Consider the following 17,792-nt stretch of genomic DNA (forward strand, 5'->3'; position numbering starts at 1 on the left):
CAGGACCTTCAGTACACAAGGTAGGCTGTGTGTAGGCTGCAATTTAGACCCTTAAAGGGAAAATTCACCCTGACAAACAGTTTATTGTAAAAATAGCAGAAAAAATATTTAAAAAATATTGCCAAAGGTTCGAGAAAATTTCATCAAGTAATTAAAAAGTTATTAGAATTCAAATTATTTGATTTGTGACGTCATATGCGAGCAGCAATCCTACATAGCGAATGGTAAAAAAATCAATGAAATGTCTTTTTCTCAGAAAATTTAAAATGGTTTTCACTGTACCTTTTGTATATCAATAGACAAATCATTTCACACCCGATTATGAACAGAAAACAAAACTAAGTCATCAGGAACCATACAAAATTTTAAATTCATGCATTTTATATTACATAACACATGGGGCAGCTGCTCGTTTATGACGTCACAAATCCAAAACTTTGAACTCTCATAACTTTCTTACTCTTTAACGGATTTGCCTCAAACCTTCACCAATATTTTTTACTATTTTTACGACAAATTTTTCTTCAGGGTGAACTTCCCCTTTAACTCAAGTGAAGGGTTTGCACAGCAGACTAGTCAGGGGGATCCTTGGAAAGTTCATGCAGCATTATGTCACATTTTCACTGAAAACTGTTATAAGCCACTGAAATTCTTTCATCTGATTGGCTGAAGGCAATACCATTTGGCAAAATCACCATCAAGGCACTTCACATGACACTCCCCTGATTGATATTTGAAACTAATCAAGATAAATTCCTCTAAACAAACAAACCTATTAAAGACAATCCATACACACTTAAAACACACTTCACACACTGATATCATAGGAATGTTCAAAGGACTGTATGCATAGGCCCGTATTCTGATGTCGGGTTTAACTTAAGCTCAGGTTTAAACTTGCGGTTTAAGTATGGGAAGCCAATTGTTACATTAATCACCAACGGTAGAGATATAATATTTCAGCTCATTTGGCTCTCAAATCATTCATAATTTTCTAGGAAGTATATATAGATTATTGTCTTCACCATCGATGAATCAGGAAAGAGCACAGTAAACATAAGAAACGTACACCTCAAAATTTGTTTTTGATACTTTTGGCTTCCCATACTTAAACCACAACTGTAAACCTGAGTTTTATAAGTTAACCCAAATTCATAATACAGGCCATAATGTTTGTTGAAAGACTTTATCTGAATAACAACTGTATAACAAACATACATGTAGGTTGGAACATGAAGAACCTGAGAACTTCAAAACTGCAGAACAGGAGGAATATGCAGTAGAATGAGAAAGTACATGTTCAGTGTCATATCAAGTTCCCAAAACATTTCCACAAGTTTATCTATGTTCCACTTTATCTATCTACATAGGTTGGAACAGGACGAACCTGAGAAAAATAAAAAACTACAGAACAGGAGGAATATATACAGTATTAAAATAGAATGAGAAAGTACAGCGTCTCATCTATACAAGTTCCAACAACAGACAAATGAAGCATGAAATGCCCATTGTTGAACGTTTCAGGTGTCCACTTATCTACTGCTATTTTTAAGTGTCTAGTGATTCATAAACACTTAAGGTCAATTCCAGCCAAATGTTGCATTTTTCCATTTTCAAAAATTTCTTTTCTGAGCAATTTTGTTTATACTGTTTATAAGTATACAGTTTAAGGTTTACAAAAACACACCTTTATTTACTATACCCTTATTCATTCATAAAATACGCAATGTGCACTCTGTTGCACTTTGGTACTAAGATTTCATAGAAAGTGTACAACTTTCACCCATCCCTGGCACCTGGCAAGCAAAGGGTGCTGATGAAAAATTCCACTGTCCATGTGACCTCCAAGCAACAATTTACCATTAGCTGTGTTGTTTTACACGCTGCAGTGAAACTGTGAGGCACAAAATACATTTCAAGGTGCGTATGTTTGATGTCCCATAAGTCACAATTTTGAGCATTAAGTTTCCCTCATATGCTGCCATAGACTCCTGCAGACAAGTATTGGACTTTTTTATCTACCACAGTACATGCTTGCATCAACAAATCAAGCTGCATCTGTATTGGACTTGAAATAGCTATACTGGGGGGACATAGATTTAAGTCCCATAAGTCACATGTCCCATAAGTCACATATACAGTCCAAAAACCATGCCACCTTAAAGCTGTCCATGACAGCAAAGAGAGAGACTAGAATGGTTAAAAGCTGGAGAACTATGGCGTGCCAAGTGTACGCCAGTATATTCTGTGCAATTCAAGCAATTCCGTACACAAAATGTGTTTTTATTCAGACGAAAATCTTTTTGTCATGACGCTTTTCTAATTTCGTACACAAAATTTATTTTGTGTCACACAAAATCATTTTCGTCTCGACGAAATGCACAAAATAAATTTCGTTTAGACAAAATGTAATTGCGTCCACAAACTTCATTTGGCGTGCCATACAAAATGGCGCACCAAATGTCCGATGGTAAATTCCGTCCAATTCACGTCATTCCGTACACAAAAGTTTTTTTGTTCGTATGAAAATGATTTCGTCATGACGCAGTTTTATTTCGTATACAAAATTATTCTTGTCACACAAAATAAATTTTCGTCGAGACGAAATGTAATTTCGTCCACAAAATTTATTTCGTACACACGAAATGAATTTTGATCTAACGAAATAGCACCCCAATTGTCCAAAGGAAAATTCTGTAGGAAAATATGTGTTTCACTCCAACGAAATTCATTTCGTCATGATGCAGTTTGATTTCGTATACAAAATTTATTTTGTGTCACACTTATAATCAATTTCCTCGAGACGAAATAAAATTGTGTCCTCGAAATTCATTTCGTTGCGATGCAAATATTTATTCCGTCAACGAAATGATTTTGTGTCACATCACAAAAAATTCCGTCGACAAAATGATTTTGTGTCACATCACAAAAAATTCCGTCCATGTAAAATAATTCTGTCTCCTCTTTCTGGCAGGGAATATGAGATCGTCGCTGATTGGCTGCACCTTGCTCAAGCCGATATCTTCGCTCGATCGATATCCGGGCGCGGGACGGTCACACTCACAGGTCGGCATGTTGGTGAACCTTTCTTGTTTAGCTTGCACGTTATTCATGTCAACGAGAGCTGCAAACAACTTCTCTAATTGGTAGAATGTGGACGGACATTGCATTCGTAAGTTTAGCTATGTTTTCGACTTCAAAATTACGTTGAAAACAAAATGGGAATTCGTTAGTCGTTGCCAAACTTGCATTTGCAAGAAGCTGTGCAATTTATAGTCCCGTGTATTCAAGTTTGTGTAGGGTCCTACTGTAGTCGACCATGCCCATGCCAGGCCAGGGGGGATTGGTCTTTTGTGCACACCTAAAATGGTAATGAATTATACAGGCTGATATTTAGGCCTAGATTTTGATTAATGGTGTAAAATTCATACTCAGACTGACTCAGAGCAAAATGCATGTTGAAATTGGAAACTTCATTGGATGACAAATTTTATATAATTATTGACTGTCTGAGTCAGTGATTGACGTGATTTTATTTTTAGATTATTAAAAACAGCTTTAGCTTGGGCACCCACACGCATTGCGAGGTTAGTATTAATACTGGTAAATTAAACCATTGAACCATGTTTGGCAGTGGATTTCGAATTGACAGTTAATGAGTTAGTGGGTCGCGCATGCTGGCTTGCTGCGATCCCACTTCTGCAAGTGATGTCCACGTCCATAAGGCATTAAACACACCACTTCTAAGTAATGGCTTGGTTTTTCTGTGCGCTGTGGCATGTCAGGGGCGGATCCAGCTTTTATAAAGGGGGGGTTGGGGTGGTATGTGAGGGAGCGTAGCGACCGAGTCCAACCGAGCGGAGCAAGCGAGGGTGTTTGGGGGGTGTCCCCCCTCCCACGTAGGGAAAATTTTTGAAAATCTGTGTGTGAAAATGGCGTTTCCTTGCATCTAAAACACCACTATTTTTGATATAGAGGTCGTTGCCAAATTAACCCCCATGAAAATTTGTAAAATTAAGTTGCAATCCCCCATTTTTTTTTTTTTAATGGGGGGATTTTTGTTTGGGGATGAGAATCGGCAACCCTGGCCTAGATTGTCACTTCCGCGGTGGCCCGTGTCCTCAAAAAAGCTGATGGGGGGGCAAAAAGGACTATGTGACATTTGTTCGCCCAACCCTCCCCCCAAATAAATAATAATAATAAATTAAATGAAGACATAGAAATAGAATAAAATAAAATTACAAGTTTTTTAAAAAAGATAAGATTTAAAAAAAATGGTCCCCAGATTTTTTTTTTTTTGGGGGGGGGGTTGCAACCCCCCCTCTAGATCTGTTTCTGCATGTAATGAACCCTTGACTATGAGTTGGGCTTGTCCGTAGACTCTAATGTTAGAGTCGAGGCCTATCTCGGCTCGGGCCCAAAGATGCGCCACCGCGCACAGAAAAATCATGTGGTATGGACACCAGAAGTGAGAATGAGATCCCATGCGCGACCCACTGACTTAGATATCCACTGCCAAAACGGTTCATGGTACAGGGTATAGGGCAAGTCCAAGAAAAGGTCACCCTAGAAGGTAAAATTTTAACTCCAATTTAAGAAGTTATCTTTGGAGGGGTAAGAAAGCCTATCGCCTGTTGTGGTAGCCTAAGTATGTTTGGCCTAGGTCCTAGCCCCACTCATTACTAGTACAAGTTTAGTTACTTTGAGCGATGTTTGTGCCGGCTCCACTTCACCACCACTACTATACGCTCCATCTGGCTGAACATCGTGTCCGTTAAGTCGATCTGATATTCCGAGTGACAAAGGTGGGATTTTATGGGGAAATATAAAACTCATGGAACATCACGATCTTTAAAAACAAAACTAATATAGGAGGGGGTCCAGTGTCCGGACATGTTATCTTTTGGTTACACTTCGTAATTCAGAAGGTTCGTAATTCCAAAACACGTGAATTCATTATTGCCTGAACCACAATGTTCGTTAAATCGAAAAAGGGTTCGTTAATCCGAACATTTGTGGCGTAATTCCGAAGGTTCGTTAATCCGAAAAGGAATAATGAGTGATAATTCCGAAGGTTCGTTAGTCCGAAAACGAAATGAGGTTCGTTAATCCGAAAACGAAATGAGGTTCGTTAATCCGAAAAAACTAAATGAACAACGAACCTCATTTTTTTCGGACTAACGAACCTTCGGAATTATGACTCTCATTATTCCTTTTCGGATTAACGAACCTTTGGAACAACGAACGTCATTTCAATTTTTGGATCGTCCGACCTTCGGAACAACGAACCTTATTTCGCTTTCAGATTAACGAACCTCCGGAATATCCAAACCTTCGGAATAACGAAGCTTCGGAATTATGAATGTAAACAATCTTTTTGAAGCCTTCCTTTTTGTCTTTGGATTACACTAAAAATATGAATTCAATACTTGTAATCATCTTCTATTTTGTTCTTTATATTTCCCAACATTTTGTACTAAAATTTGATGAAACTTCGCTTCTAACTTTTTTCAAATGACTTTCTAACATTGATCGTGTGGACACACAACCTGTACGGACACACAACAACTGAGTGACCTGAAACTCAGGCAGGACGTTTAGCAATACTTGATTAACCTTATGCCCAAATTTCATGAACTAGGTTTCTAAGTTTTCATTTAAAAAACACAACCTTTTGTTAAGATTTGGTGTTGATGCCGCCACCGTCAGAAAAACAGCGCCTATAATATAATTTTACTCTCCTATGCAGGTGAAACAAAACGGAAGGAAAGAAGGGAAAACACAAATTTTGCGCATTTTCATGTATTTATTTTCAATAGTCTCGGCAGTGCAGCCGTCCTTGCATGGTAACTATTATATAAAGATTATCCAGCAGCTTGCAAAGGAAAGTCAGTTTCAAAGTAATTTCTTCAGTGCACAGATGAGGCGAGGGGGTCTTCGGGCGCTTGCCCCCTCTCCTCTCCTACAAAAATAAATTATGACCAAGAAAGTAGAAAAGAAAATGGTGAAATATATTTTTTCTGAATATTATGCTTTCATTTGATATTTATAAAGTTAAATATTTTTATTTTTTTTGCTCGCTCACAAAAAAAAGATCTGCCCAATTATTCATATCTAGCCCCTTCAAAACTTTGGCTCACTTCGCCACTGATTTGTTTCATCACACTTCTATGCAAATACTTACGCCTATAGAATAGAATACATTATATCCTACATAGAGTAAATCATGTATAGTACTATTGGTTCAAGTAGCATCATGTGACCGAATATATTTCAACTCTGACGTCATACCTCGATATATTTTTGGATACTAGTATATCGAGGTCTGACATCATTATTTCACAACACTGGATCTAGCTAAACTCTCAGGCACACCGGCCAGCGCGCTCTCTCTCCCGGGCAAGTCCAGCGATGTGTCGGCACAGGCACTGATCTGCGTTCTGCTGAGCACGATGGCTCAGAGAAAAGTAGGTAATTCAACTCAAGTAACCGGACTTTGCAAGCTCATCACATAGATTTTGGTTATAAATTATAAAAAGTTGGATAAAAAACAAATATATCAGGCGTTTCATTCGAAAGCATAGTGGGAATTATTAATCCTCGGTTGGACTGGCAAAACTACTATATTTCCCTCGGGGCTTCGCCCCTCAGGAAGTAATTGTCAGACCAACCTCGGATAAATAATTCAACTATACTTTCTCAAAGCCTGATATATTTGTTTACTATTTCTCATAATTCCATATGGCTTTGTGTAATTATTTTGTGTCCTGAATTACTTCATTAATATGAAATTTTTATTCAGAATCACAAAAACTGCAAGCTCTCTTTTTCTCCTAATAATCAGAGACAAAATGAGCCCAAGATTTTGAGGGAGTCAGATGTGTCATATCAGGCAAAATTCAATAGAAGTTGTGAGCGAGCAAGCTTTTCATTAAAAAAAATCACATTTTGTAGCTTGACATAAAAATATTCAGAAAATGTTATATTTCATTTTTCTTTCCCTTTTTTTTGGGGGGGGGGAGAGCATCCCAAGCCTCCCCCCATCTATGCACCTCTGTCTAGTGTCTATATTACTGTTATATTGTTATTTCAAGACTAATTTTCATAGAAACGATTGGTTCAGAAAAAATATTAAACACATGCAGCCTTTCATGGAAAGTTCCCCCGGTTGTCCCGAAAAGGTGTGTTTTGTTTGACTTTCCTCCTCAACCCACCCTTTCGAGAAAAGCTCTCGCGGCATATCTCAACGTCCGTATGACATATTTGTCCTGCCCACCAGAGGTGAAGGCGAGACTAAGGGATCCAAATGTCGTCTGTCCGTCCGTCACAAACCTGTAATGACACATAACTCCACAACCGTAAGTCGCTTTTAAACCAAACATGGATGGTAGATGGACCTGGGTGACCTGCATGTTGAGCTGCAGTCAGAGGTCACATGGTAAGGTCAAAGGTCATTTTCAGGTCAATGTTACAGTTCACATGCAAGACTCTTATGACACCTAACTCCGCAACCGTAAGTCACATTTCAACCAAACTTGGATGTTGGATAGACTTGGGGGACGTGCATGTTATGCTGCAGTCAGAGGTCACATGGTAAGGTAAAATATCATTTACAGGTTAAAGTTTACATGCAAGACTCTCTTATGACACCTAACTCCGCAACCATAAGTCACTTTTCAATCAAACATGGATGGTCGATGGACTTGGGGGACCTGCATGTTATGCTACAGTCAGAGGTCACATGGTAAGGTCGAAGGTTATTTTCAGGTCAACGTTAAAGTTTACATGCAACACTTTTATGACACCTAACTCCACAACCGTAAGTCGCTTTTCAACCTAACATGGACAGTAGATGGACTTGGGGGACCTGCACATGTTACGCTGAAGTGGGAGGTCACATGATAAGTTCAAAGGTCATTTTCAGGTCAACGTCAAAGTTTACATCAAGACTCTCTTATGAAAACTAACTCCGCAACCGTAAGTCACTTTTCAACCAAACTTGGATGTTGGATAGACTTGGGGGACGTGCATGTTATGCTGCAGTCGGAGGTCACATGGAAAGGTCAAAGGTCATTTACAGGTTAAAGTTTACATGCAAGACTCTCTTATGACACCTAACTCCGCAACCGTAAGTCACTTTTCAACCAAACTTGGATGGTAGATGGACTTGGGGGACCTGCATGTTATGCTGCAGTCAGAGGTCACATGGAAAGGTCAAAGGTCATTTACAGGTTAAAGTTTACATGCAAGACTCTCTTATGACACCTAACTCCGCAACCGTAAGTCACTTTTCAACCAAACTTGCAGACTTATGCTGCAGTCGGATGTCACATGGTAAGGTCAAAGGTCATTTTCAGGTCAATATTAAAGTTTACGTGCAAGGCTGGTATGACAAGTGTTATTCCATCCCAGTAATTTCACAATGAAGTTTCGATATAATTCTTGCGTGCCCTCGCAAATCACAATATTTCTGGTTATTTTCATAAGTGGGCGAGACAAAAATTGCTTTTGCCTTGTTTTTTAGTCATGTTCAAAATGAATTAGTGATGATTTCATTTTTCTCGGCATTTTAATCCCCAAGTCTGCATGGTTTAATTATGTTTGATGCATGTTTTGCCTTTAGTAGACAGCTGGCAGCCCTCTGTCTCGAGGAGTATTTTTATATCTTTTTCTGTATTTGGTGAGTGAAGCCAACGAAATTCAGCTGAACAACCAACATAAAGGCATGGTCACACCGGCCGAGCGTTGTTGGAGCGATAGGGAAAGAGGGTAGAATTTTTCTCTCAAAATGGGGGAAAAATCGAAAACAAAAAAACAAATCGAACTTGAAAATGGTAAACGGTAGCGAGCGGTGATGATTTTTTTTTCTCTCCGCTCCACGACCGCTCCAACAACGCTCGGCCAGATGCCTTTACACTTAAGGGGAATCCAGCCTTGGTCATAAAATATAGTGTTGGAAAGGAGAAAATTAGATAAAACAGAATGGTGAAAGTTTGAAAGAAATCGGACCAGCAATAAGAAAGTTATGGCTGCTTTAAAATTGAAATCCCTATGATTATGTAGATTTCAAAGTGGCAACTGGGTAAGTAAATTATGACAAGAGGCAAGGACAACTTTCCCATAGGCCATGTACTTAATTATCAGGGATTTGTGTTTTTCTCCTAACTGCCCTTCCCCTGGGGCAGTAATCTAAATATAACCCTGGTAGTATATTGTTTTATGTCCTCATGTGAAAGAAAAATAAAAATTTGAAGTAAAACATTTGAAAAAATGACATATTAGCCATTTTATGTATTGGAGTACATGGAAGAGTAGTCCTTGCCTTACATCACTGTGACATCACATATGTGGTCAATTTGCAGTCTCGTGGATCTAGGGATTACCAATATTCACAACTTTAAAAATAACTTTCTTATTATTTGTCAGATAGTGTTCAAACTTTCACCTATCAACTTGACTGATTTTTCTTATTCCCCTAAGAACAAGTTTTTATTTGGGTTGGATTCCCCTTTAACAGAGACCGAAGCTTTAGTTCTAGTTTTGGCTCTGCTATTTTTTGATTGGATGTATTTCCTGATTTATCACAATAATTGCAAGTTTTATCATAATTTAACTTTTTGAAAATTATGCTATTATGTGATTAAGGCTACATCTCTTGTACTTTCTACCGATAGTCTCAATATAACGTTATTAATGGATTATTTCTTGTTAAAAATCCTAAAGATAGGAACTAACTCTGTGGTTGGTAGATAAATATGACTCACTTGTCCAGGTGTTGATAAACGGGCCGCTGCTGAGTAGGCCTAGAGTTTTCTTAATTATATATAATTGATTTCATGACATGTGTTTACATTTGCTGCAGATTCCCATTCAGCCGTTGGACTGAACTGGTACTGTAACACAGTATGGATGGTCAATATGAAGCAAGCTTCATCGAATTCCTCCAAGAGCTCTGTACTCTGTTCTGATCATTTTGAAGATGCTTGCTTTGACAGGACTGGGCAAACGATTCGTCTAAGACAGGATGCTGTCCCAACCACATTTAATTTGCCGCCTCGTCATCAGAAGGTACAGTAGATCTATATCATACGTGTTTTAAAGAAATATAATCTCTGTATTATCTATCTACCTTTGGTTTGACAGAACAATGTTTTGAATATTCCATTCTCAGTAGCCAAAGAGAAATGAAAATTATCCTATTCGTTAGGGTCACCATGGACCTCGGCCTATACTGTGTACCAGGGGACTGTGTATTTTAAGTTAACGCTTACTAAATGATCAAACAAATTAAAAATTTGGTTTAGCCCTACATAATTAGCATGAGCTTCTTTGAAATTGCAAAGCTAAGGGTGTATTGCTGATTTTTCATAATTTATTAAAATTCATTTTTGATAAATTATTTTATGCATAAATAGAGAATTCTCTGCTGTACAGTTAAGTAAATCTCTAAATAAGTTCCCAAGTTCTACAGTGCGTATGAAAAAATGGGATAGATTTGAAAAGTCTATAAAATTTTTGTTTCAAATTATGATCTCAATATTTTGGTGTCAATACATGCTATGGAGTCTTATCCTTCAAATGCTATTAAAATAATTTGGTTTTGTTCGTGCTTACGCAAACACAAATTTTTGTTTTGTCTGGGGTAAAAAAGGAAGCTTGCGCCAAAATGGCATAATATGATGGTCGGACTTCTTGCTATCAGCAGAATTCCTCTTAACCTTTTCATTATCTTTGCCATAATTTTCGAATTATGCAGTCAAAATTCATTTCCAAATCTACTTATTTATTTGGATAGTTGTGGTGTTGTTCCTTTTTAATATGTTCTCTTTTAGTTTTGAATATTCCTTCCTTAGGCAAGAACATTTTTTAAAACCAAATTATGGTAGAGCGTGTTTTTTTTTTAATCCTTTCATTGTGTTCTGCAAAGGTTATGATGCCTTTGAACAGTGGCATACTGAGGGGTGGGGGCTCGGGGTGCTCCCCCCTCCCAATACAAAATTATGACCAAGGAAAAAAGTGGAAAGAAAAATAACAGAAAACATAGAAAGTGAAATATGATATTATTCTGAATATTATGTCAAAATCACAAAATTTGATATTTTAGTAAAAACTGGAAATTTTTGCTTGCTCGCTTCACAACTTTTCAATGCATTTTACCTGATCTGCCATATCTTGCTCCTTCAAAATTGACTCAATACACCATTGCCATTGAAAGACATGAATATTTTCTTGTTTGTCCTGTCAAGCACATAATTAAACTTGGTGAAGGATTCAATGACCCCTTGAAAATAGGATTCATGTCTTTTATAGGTACCATTACATAAATTGTTTCACATAATTATTATCAAAGGTACCATAACATAATTTGTTTCACATAATAAAAAGGATTTGAATGATTACAAATTCTCCCAATTAAAAATGCAAATCTTCTCACTTGGGTTGACAAGAAAGTCTCTTCTTACTTATGAAGCAAAATTCAAAGGTAAAAGAAGTTCAAATTAAAACCAATGTAATTCAGGTAAATGAATAAATTTATTAGTGAAATTTGACAGCATTTTTCGAAAATTATGGCAAAGATAATGAATATATTATAAGTCTGCTGATTAGCCAAAAGTCTAAAAGTATAAAACGTCCCATGTTCGCTCAAGCATGAATTTATTTTTTAAATGCCATTTCAAAGATAAGATCTTAGAGCATCTATTAATATCAAAATATAGATATAATATTTTGAGACAAAGCAAAGATTTTATAATTTTCAACCAATAAGTACAAAGATAATGATGCATTTGTCATTTATGATTTAAAATAGAATTTCCATTGGATTAGATTTGTAAGAAAAATAATGTTTTTGAGCAATTCTAGGTCCGACATGAACTCATACATTGTTGCATTACTGCGTATCCGGATGCCGCAAACTTGGTCCCTAAACTTCTGCGAGACTTGACCAACAAAAAAATATGAGGACATGTTTCTAACTGTGGAATTATTGCAAAACATGTGGAGGGGGGCTTATTAAAGTGATGGTCCAGGCTGAAAATATTTATACATGTAGCTTAATAAATAGAGTAGAAGTCACTGAGCAAAATGCCGAAAATTTCATCAAAATCAGATGACAAATAATCAAGTTATTGAATTTGATAGTTTATAACAATAGTTTGTGAAAACGGTCGTCATGAATATTCATTAGGTGGGCTGATGATGTCACATCTCAAATTGTTCTTTTGAATTTTATTATATGAAATTATGTTTATTAAATTTTATCCTCCAAGAACTAGAAAAATTGGATTGACAACTGATTTAGTACATTAGATATTAATTGCTGAAACTTATTTCATCATAATGGAGACACATCATTTACACATGTATGAAATAATGAAAAAATTATGATTTTATGAACCAAACGGAAAGTGGGGATGTGACATCATCCCACCTAATGAATATTCATGATATGACTATTTTCTCAAAATATTGCTAAACTTTAAACTTCAATAACTTTATTATTTGTTATCCGATTTTGATGACATTTTCAGCATATTGCTCAGTGGATTCTACTCTATGTATTAAGATATAAATATTTTCAGCCTGGACCATCCCTTTAAGACCCCCCCCCCTTCCTCCTTTGGGGCCAGATAGGGTTAATAAATCATCATGAATATTTAAACATGTTTATTTTGCTGCAAGTCCATTGAAAAGGATTCATTTCTAAACAAATATTATTCTAAATGTACTATTGAATATTAATTTGACAAATTTAAAGTCATTTTTTTCATTCTTGCATCTCGGTTTATTCAATTTTTCTTCTTTTTTTAATGTTTTTTTTTTATTCACTCTTCTCGTACAGAATGCACACAAACCAGGGAAACCCTCGAAAGAAAGTCATTTAGATTCAGCAAGCAACCTCCCAGATACTGCAAAGACACCTGTACCAAAGTCTTCAGCACCTTCCCTGGGACTACTACTCAATGCCAAAAATCTAAGAGGGGTAAAGTGGAAGATAACAGCAACATATATCTAAATGGGGTATTGTACAGTATGATTGATCAACCAATGATACCAGTTGTATTCTGACATTTAAATCCATGTCCCTCTGACCAATGTTGTCAAATAAAAACCTTGCTTTGAGCATAACATCCTCAAGGTGGTCTGAAATTCTATTAGAAGGTACATGTAGTCTTCTGTGGAAGTTCATTTTATGCTTTGACTGCTAATCTACAAGTTTTATTATCAATATGCTAGTGTTCTGAAGTTGATGTGTTAATAATCAATTGTTTTAATGTTTTATTCTATTTAAAACATAATAGATGGAGACCAGCAGCATGGCAGCAGGAGCTAATGTTGGTCGTGATGAGGCATATACCACCATCAACAATGCTGCAATTGCAGTCACCACCACCAAGTCTGCTTCTGTCACTGCCATCACCATTGCCACCGCCATTACCAAGACCACTCCTGACACAAAGCCCCCAAGTCCTCAACTGACCAGATATTGCAGCTGGAGAAGGATATACCAGGAACTTCAAAGCCAGGGCTTGCCAGTCTCCTACAATAAGAAAAATGCCATGGGCCCATCTAATGAACTAGTAGTAGAATATTTGGCCACAGTTGTAGAAATGCAGAGACTAACATACTGCCACAGGTAAAAATCAATGTCAGATATGATGGATAGTCTTTGAAATATGGGTTGCAGAATGAATATCAGTAAAACCCATCATGATGTGCTATCTGATTTAACCCTAAAAAGGCGGTGGGAGCCCAAAAATTTTCACGATAAATCCACAACGTGAAAGATTGTGCCGCGTCATTATAAAGCCTTTTTTAAAAAAAGTTTATGAGTTTTCAGACAAAATTTGTGACACCTGGGTACCCGGTTCTGCAATTATGCAACATTGTGCATTGTGTAATTACACATGTCAGAATTGCACTAAAATGTGATTTCATGGACAAATCCAATGCAAAATCTGTTTCTAGCCAGAATTCATAATTGTATCATACCGGTTAATGTTTATTTTTACTGATTAAAATCAATTAATTTCATTGTGCTTATGATCAGAAAATTTTGTCAACAATATAAAAAAAGTAAAAAAAACAAAGAAATACTTAAGAAAGGAAAAAAATACATATGAAAGGTATTTGATATCAATTAATTTTTATGTGTCTGAACAAAAACTTCAAGGGCTGTGTTTATAGATTTCCAGCCAAATTCTAATTTCATGCATGATTTAGTAAAATATATAATTCTAAATAATTTTAGAATGATCAAATATACAATTTTTTCATCTGTGGCAGGCATTTTGCATTTCTTCACAATTGCGCAATTAACGGTCAATCTTGAGGGCCCCCACTCCCCTTCCGCCCATCTTTCCTGCCTCCAAAATACCCTGGCAGTCTTATTAGGGTTAGATTAAGTCTACATTAAGCAAACATAAAATTCTTACAATTGAATTCAGTGGCGTAATGAGCCAAATATTTTGAGAGGGCTAAATATGGCGAATGGAACAAAAGTTCTCCAAAGAGAGCGAAGGGAGTGTGCAAAATTTTAGAACTTTTTAATACAGAAATCAAAATTTGGAAAGATTTTGACGTAATAATATCCAGTAAATACTCTCTATTTCACCCTTTCTCGTTCGCTTTCTTTCTTTTTCTCCTTTTCTTTCTTGGTCGTTAAACATTGGGGGGGGGGGCATTGGCGGCGGTTTTTGACTGAAGCAGGTTCTCAACTTTAGGAAAATAAATGGCAAAAAGTCATCAACAACAAATTTAGGGGGGGACCGTCCCCTCAAATCACGTCCCCCGCATGCAGTCAGACAGGTCCCTATGCTAATGAGCAAAAAGTCCAGATACATCCAAATCATCTCGTGGCTGAATCCTTGCAAAATCTTGTGATTCGTGAGATTTTCTTTCTCGAGTCTAAGAATTTACCTGTTTTAAAGAGAAATTCCAGTATTGGTAACGATCTCAAAATGACTTTTTACAGAATCTAATATAATGACCACCCAAGTGTCTGTTTGTATGAATAAAAAATATGTGCCAAAGGATTCTGGAAGAAATTGTGTAATTGCTGAGAAATAAGCAAAATAAGCTCATATTCCAGCAATAATAATACACTGTCCCACGTGTGCCTATCTGTGTTGGTGATCTTCAGTGTGAACATTTTTCAGCGTAGATTTCAAGATTTCACAAAGTTCAGTTTATGTAACTTTACCAAATCTAGATCCTCGATGATATACTGACAATTAAGCCAGACTTTCTCATGAAATCAGTGTTTACTGCAACTACTGGCATTACTTTTTAACCTCAAGTTAAATTAAATATTATTGCACTATCAGATAGAGTAAAAGTTACTCTTTCATATTGGTCATTTATTTTGTATACAATATTTTGTTAAATAAGTAAATTTCTGGCCTGAAAGTGTGCCTCAAAACTTAATTTTCTTCTTCCATTTTCTTTTGCACATTGTGCAAACTTTTTATTTTGAGCCTCCAGGATATCCATATCACCATAAAGCTGAACTTCTTTTCTTTCTCACAATGCCACTCTTGATATGCGGCACCTTTTAATCGGGTCAAGATCACACTTTTCCCACTAAGGTACAATACGAGATTTCTGTAATTTTGTACTTGCATGAAATCCAGAGTTCTGATTGGCTGGATAAGGTTCACAGAACAACAGGCACAGGGTATTTGAGGAGATTACCACATGGGAAGTGTGACCTTCCTACGAACCATGGCACTGGAACCGTTGGAATTTGCCACTGGGTGGTCCATTTGACCAATCAGAATGCAGTATTCTTGTTTTCAAACTGCTTTATGTACTTGGCAAATGAAAAGTGTGATCTTGACCCGATTAAACCAATTCTTATTTTGAAACCTATATCGTTTCAAAGCATACATATTCAGCTTTATCATGATATAAAAATCATTTGGGCTCAAACACAAATAAAGTGTGAAAATAGCAACTTTTGTCAGGTGAAAATATTTATTTTATAGCATATTTTAGATCAAACTTTGAACCTATATTACAAAATCTTTGAATAAATCCAAACATATGACATGAAAGAATGATTCTTCTTCTTTACAATGGTACCAAATTCATGAAATTCGATGCACAGTTAGAGCAGCAATGACCGAATGAAAAGGTGTTATGGTCCGCGTCAAGCTCATTAAATATACAAAACATCTCAAGTCATGAATATCATTTGGATGAAAGAAGCCACTCTCTTGGGACCTGCAGTCTGACTGGGGGGCATGGCCCCCATCTATACATCAGTGATGGATTTAATACTTTTTGCATGTACGATGACGATGCTCGCTCTCTCTCACCCATCCTCACTATGTGTATATGTGTGTGCAAGATGAATTATGAGGAATAATTGCATGAAGTGACGTTTTTCAACCAGAGATTGATCCTTATGTATTACTTACTATTGCATTTCTATAATTTGTTTAACAAATTTTCGGCATTACTCCTATTTGTTTAAGATCAGTATGCTCGATCTGTAATGAAAATCATAAGATCAGTATGCTCGATCTGTATGAAAATCATTTACTATTGCATTTTTGTTCATCATATTGACCCATCTTGACCCCTTTACCCCCCCCCCCTGACAAAAACCTAATAGTCAAATGAAGTTTCCTTTTCTTTTCTTTTGATATACATGTAATGTATTCATGTGAGAAAAAAAATTATAGTGCCAAACATTTTTTGAAAATTTTAATTTATTCCTTCAGGTGAGGTTTTGTCGACAGTTCCAGAAGGACACAAAATAGTATCAGAAAGTCATGCCAGAATCAACAACTGAAGGGTTTGAAGAGCCAGATAAAGAGCCTAGAAATGTGATTTAAACGTAAGTTAAACTTATTTATAATTCTGATTCATTTTGGCATAGAAAGTAAGTCATAATAACAATTTGAATGATTTTTGTCTTCTTGATTTGCTCTTTGTCAGGAATCCAAATTTTAGAATTAAACTCTTAGTTTGAGGTGTTGATGATTTTTTTTTCAGCTGCAAAAGTAACAAACCAATATCAATCATTGGTCGATAATGTGACTTGCTTTCTCTTGCCAAATTGGTACATGTACATGTATATTCTGCATTTCTATAATGATTGACCCCACCACTAGCACATAAGATGCAACATGTCAAATAACTGTCAAACTCACTTCATCATGTATTTTATTATTAATATTTCATTAAAGGAGTAAAAGGACTCAGAAAGATTACCCGAAAAAGCTCACAGAATTTTTTTTACTGGTAGACCCTTTACATTCATTTGATGAATTGAGTTCATGCAAAATCAACTGAATGTTATGAGTACAAAATCCTGTTAATACACCTTACTGTGAGGCTATTCTGGTAGGTCATCCCGGGAGTGCCTGAGGATCTTGTCCATTTGGATAAATCTTGCAAAGTACCAAGAGGTGCCTCCACCCCCCCCCCCCCACTCTATTAAGGGTTAACAATGAAATTGAAATTAGGAATAAGTTTAGTATCTTGCTCATATGCATTATAAATTAATTACTATTTCAGGTACTTCAATCACATGCACAGTAGGAGCAAAAACAGCAGCAAACACACAGGAGATGTAACACTACATTGACCAACAGCAACAACTACAGCAGCATCAACAATTTCTGCAGGAGATGCAAAAACCACACTGGCAACCTCAACAACATCAAGGTGTCCAACAAACACTCCGGGAACGTTAACAGCAACCACAGCTTCAGCTGGAGTTTCAACAAACACATCAGAAAAAAACCAACAGCAGCAAAAAAACACTTATGAATAATGAAATG

The 17,792-nt window shown here is 36.5% G+C and overlaps 1 protein-coding gene across 4 annotated transcripts; it reads left to right on the forward strand.

The window, feature by feature from the left end:
• Window positions 1–2,961: 2,961 nt before the first annotated feature.
• Window positions 2,962–17,739, forward strand: LOC121422109 (THAP domain-containing protein 5-like). Of its 4 annotated transcripts, none has more exons than XM_041616939.1 (6): window positions 2,962–3,172; window positions 9,863–10,068; window positions 12,842–12,982; window positions 13,302–13,636; window positions 16,728–16,843; window positions 17,527–17,739. In XM_041616939.1, the coding sequence occupies exons 2-5, from the start codon at window positions 9,910–9,912 to the stop codon at window positions 16,729–16,731; spliced, it is 639 nt and encodes a 212-aa protein (XP_041472873.1). In that variant the 5' UTR covers window positions 2,962–3,172; window positions 9,863–9,909; the 3' UTR covers window positions 16,732–16,843; window positions 17,527–17,739. The 4 variants fall into 4 exon arrangements, with proteins under 4 accessions (XP_041472873.1, XP_041472875.1, XP_041472872.1 ...); XM_041616938.1 differs by lacking the exon at window positions 2,962–3,172 and adding an exon at window positions 4,318–4,573; XM_041616940.1 differs by lacking the exon at window positions 2,962–3,172 and adding an exon at window positions 6,089–6,467.
• Window positions 17,740–17,792: the final 53 nt, after the last annotated feature.

The sequence above is a fragment of the Lytechinus variegatus genome, chromosome 9 (assembly GCF_018143015.1).
Source record: "Lytechinus variegatus isolate NC3 chromosome 9, Lvar_3.0, whole genome shotgun sequence".
Taxonomy (NCBI): domain Eukaryota; kingdom Metazoa; phylum Echinodermata; class Echinoidea; order Temnopleuroida; family Toxopneustidae; genus Lytechinus; species Lytechinus variegatus.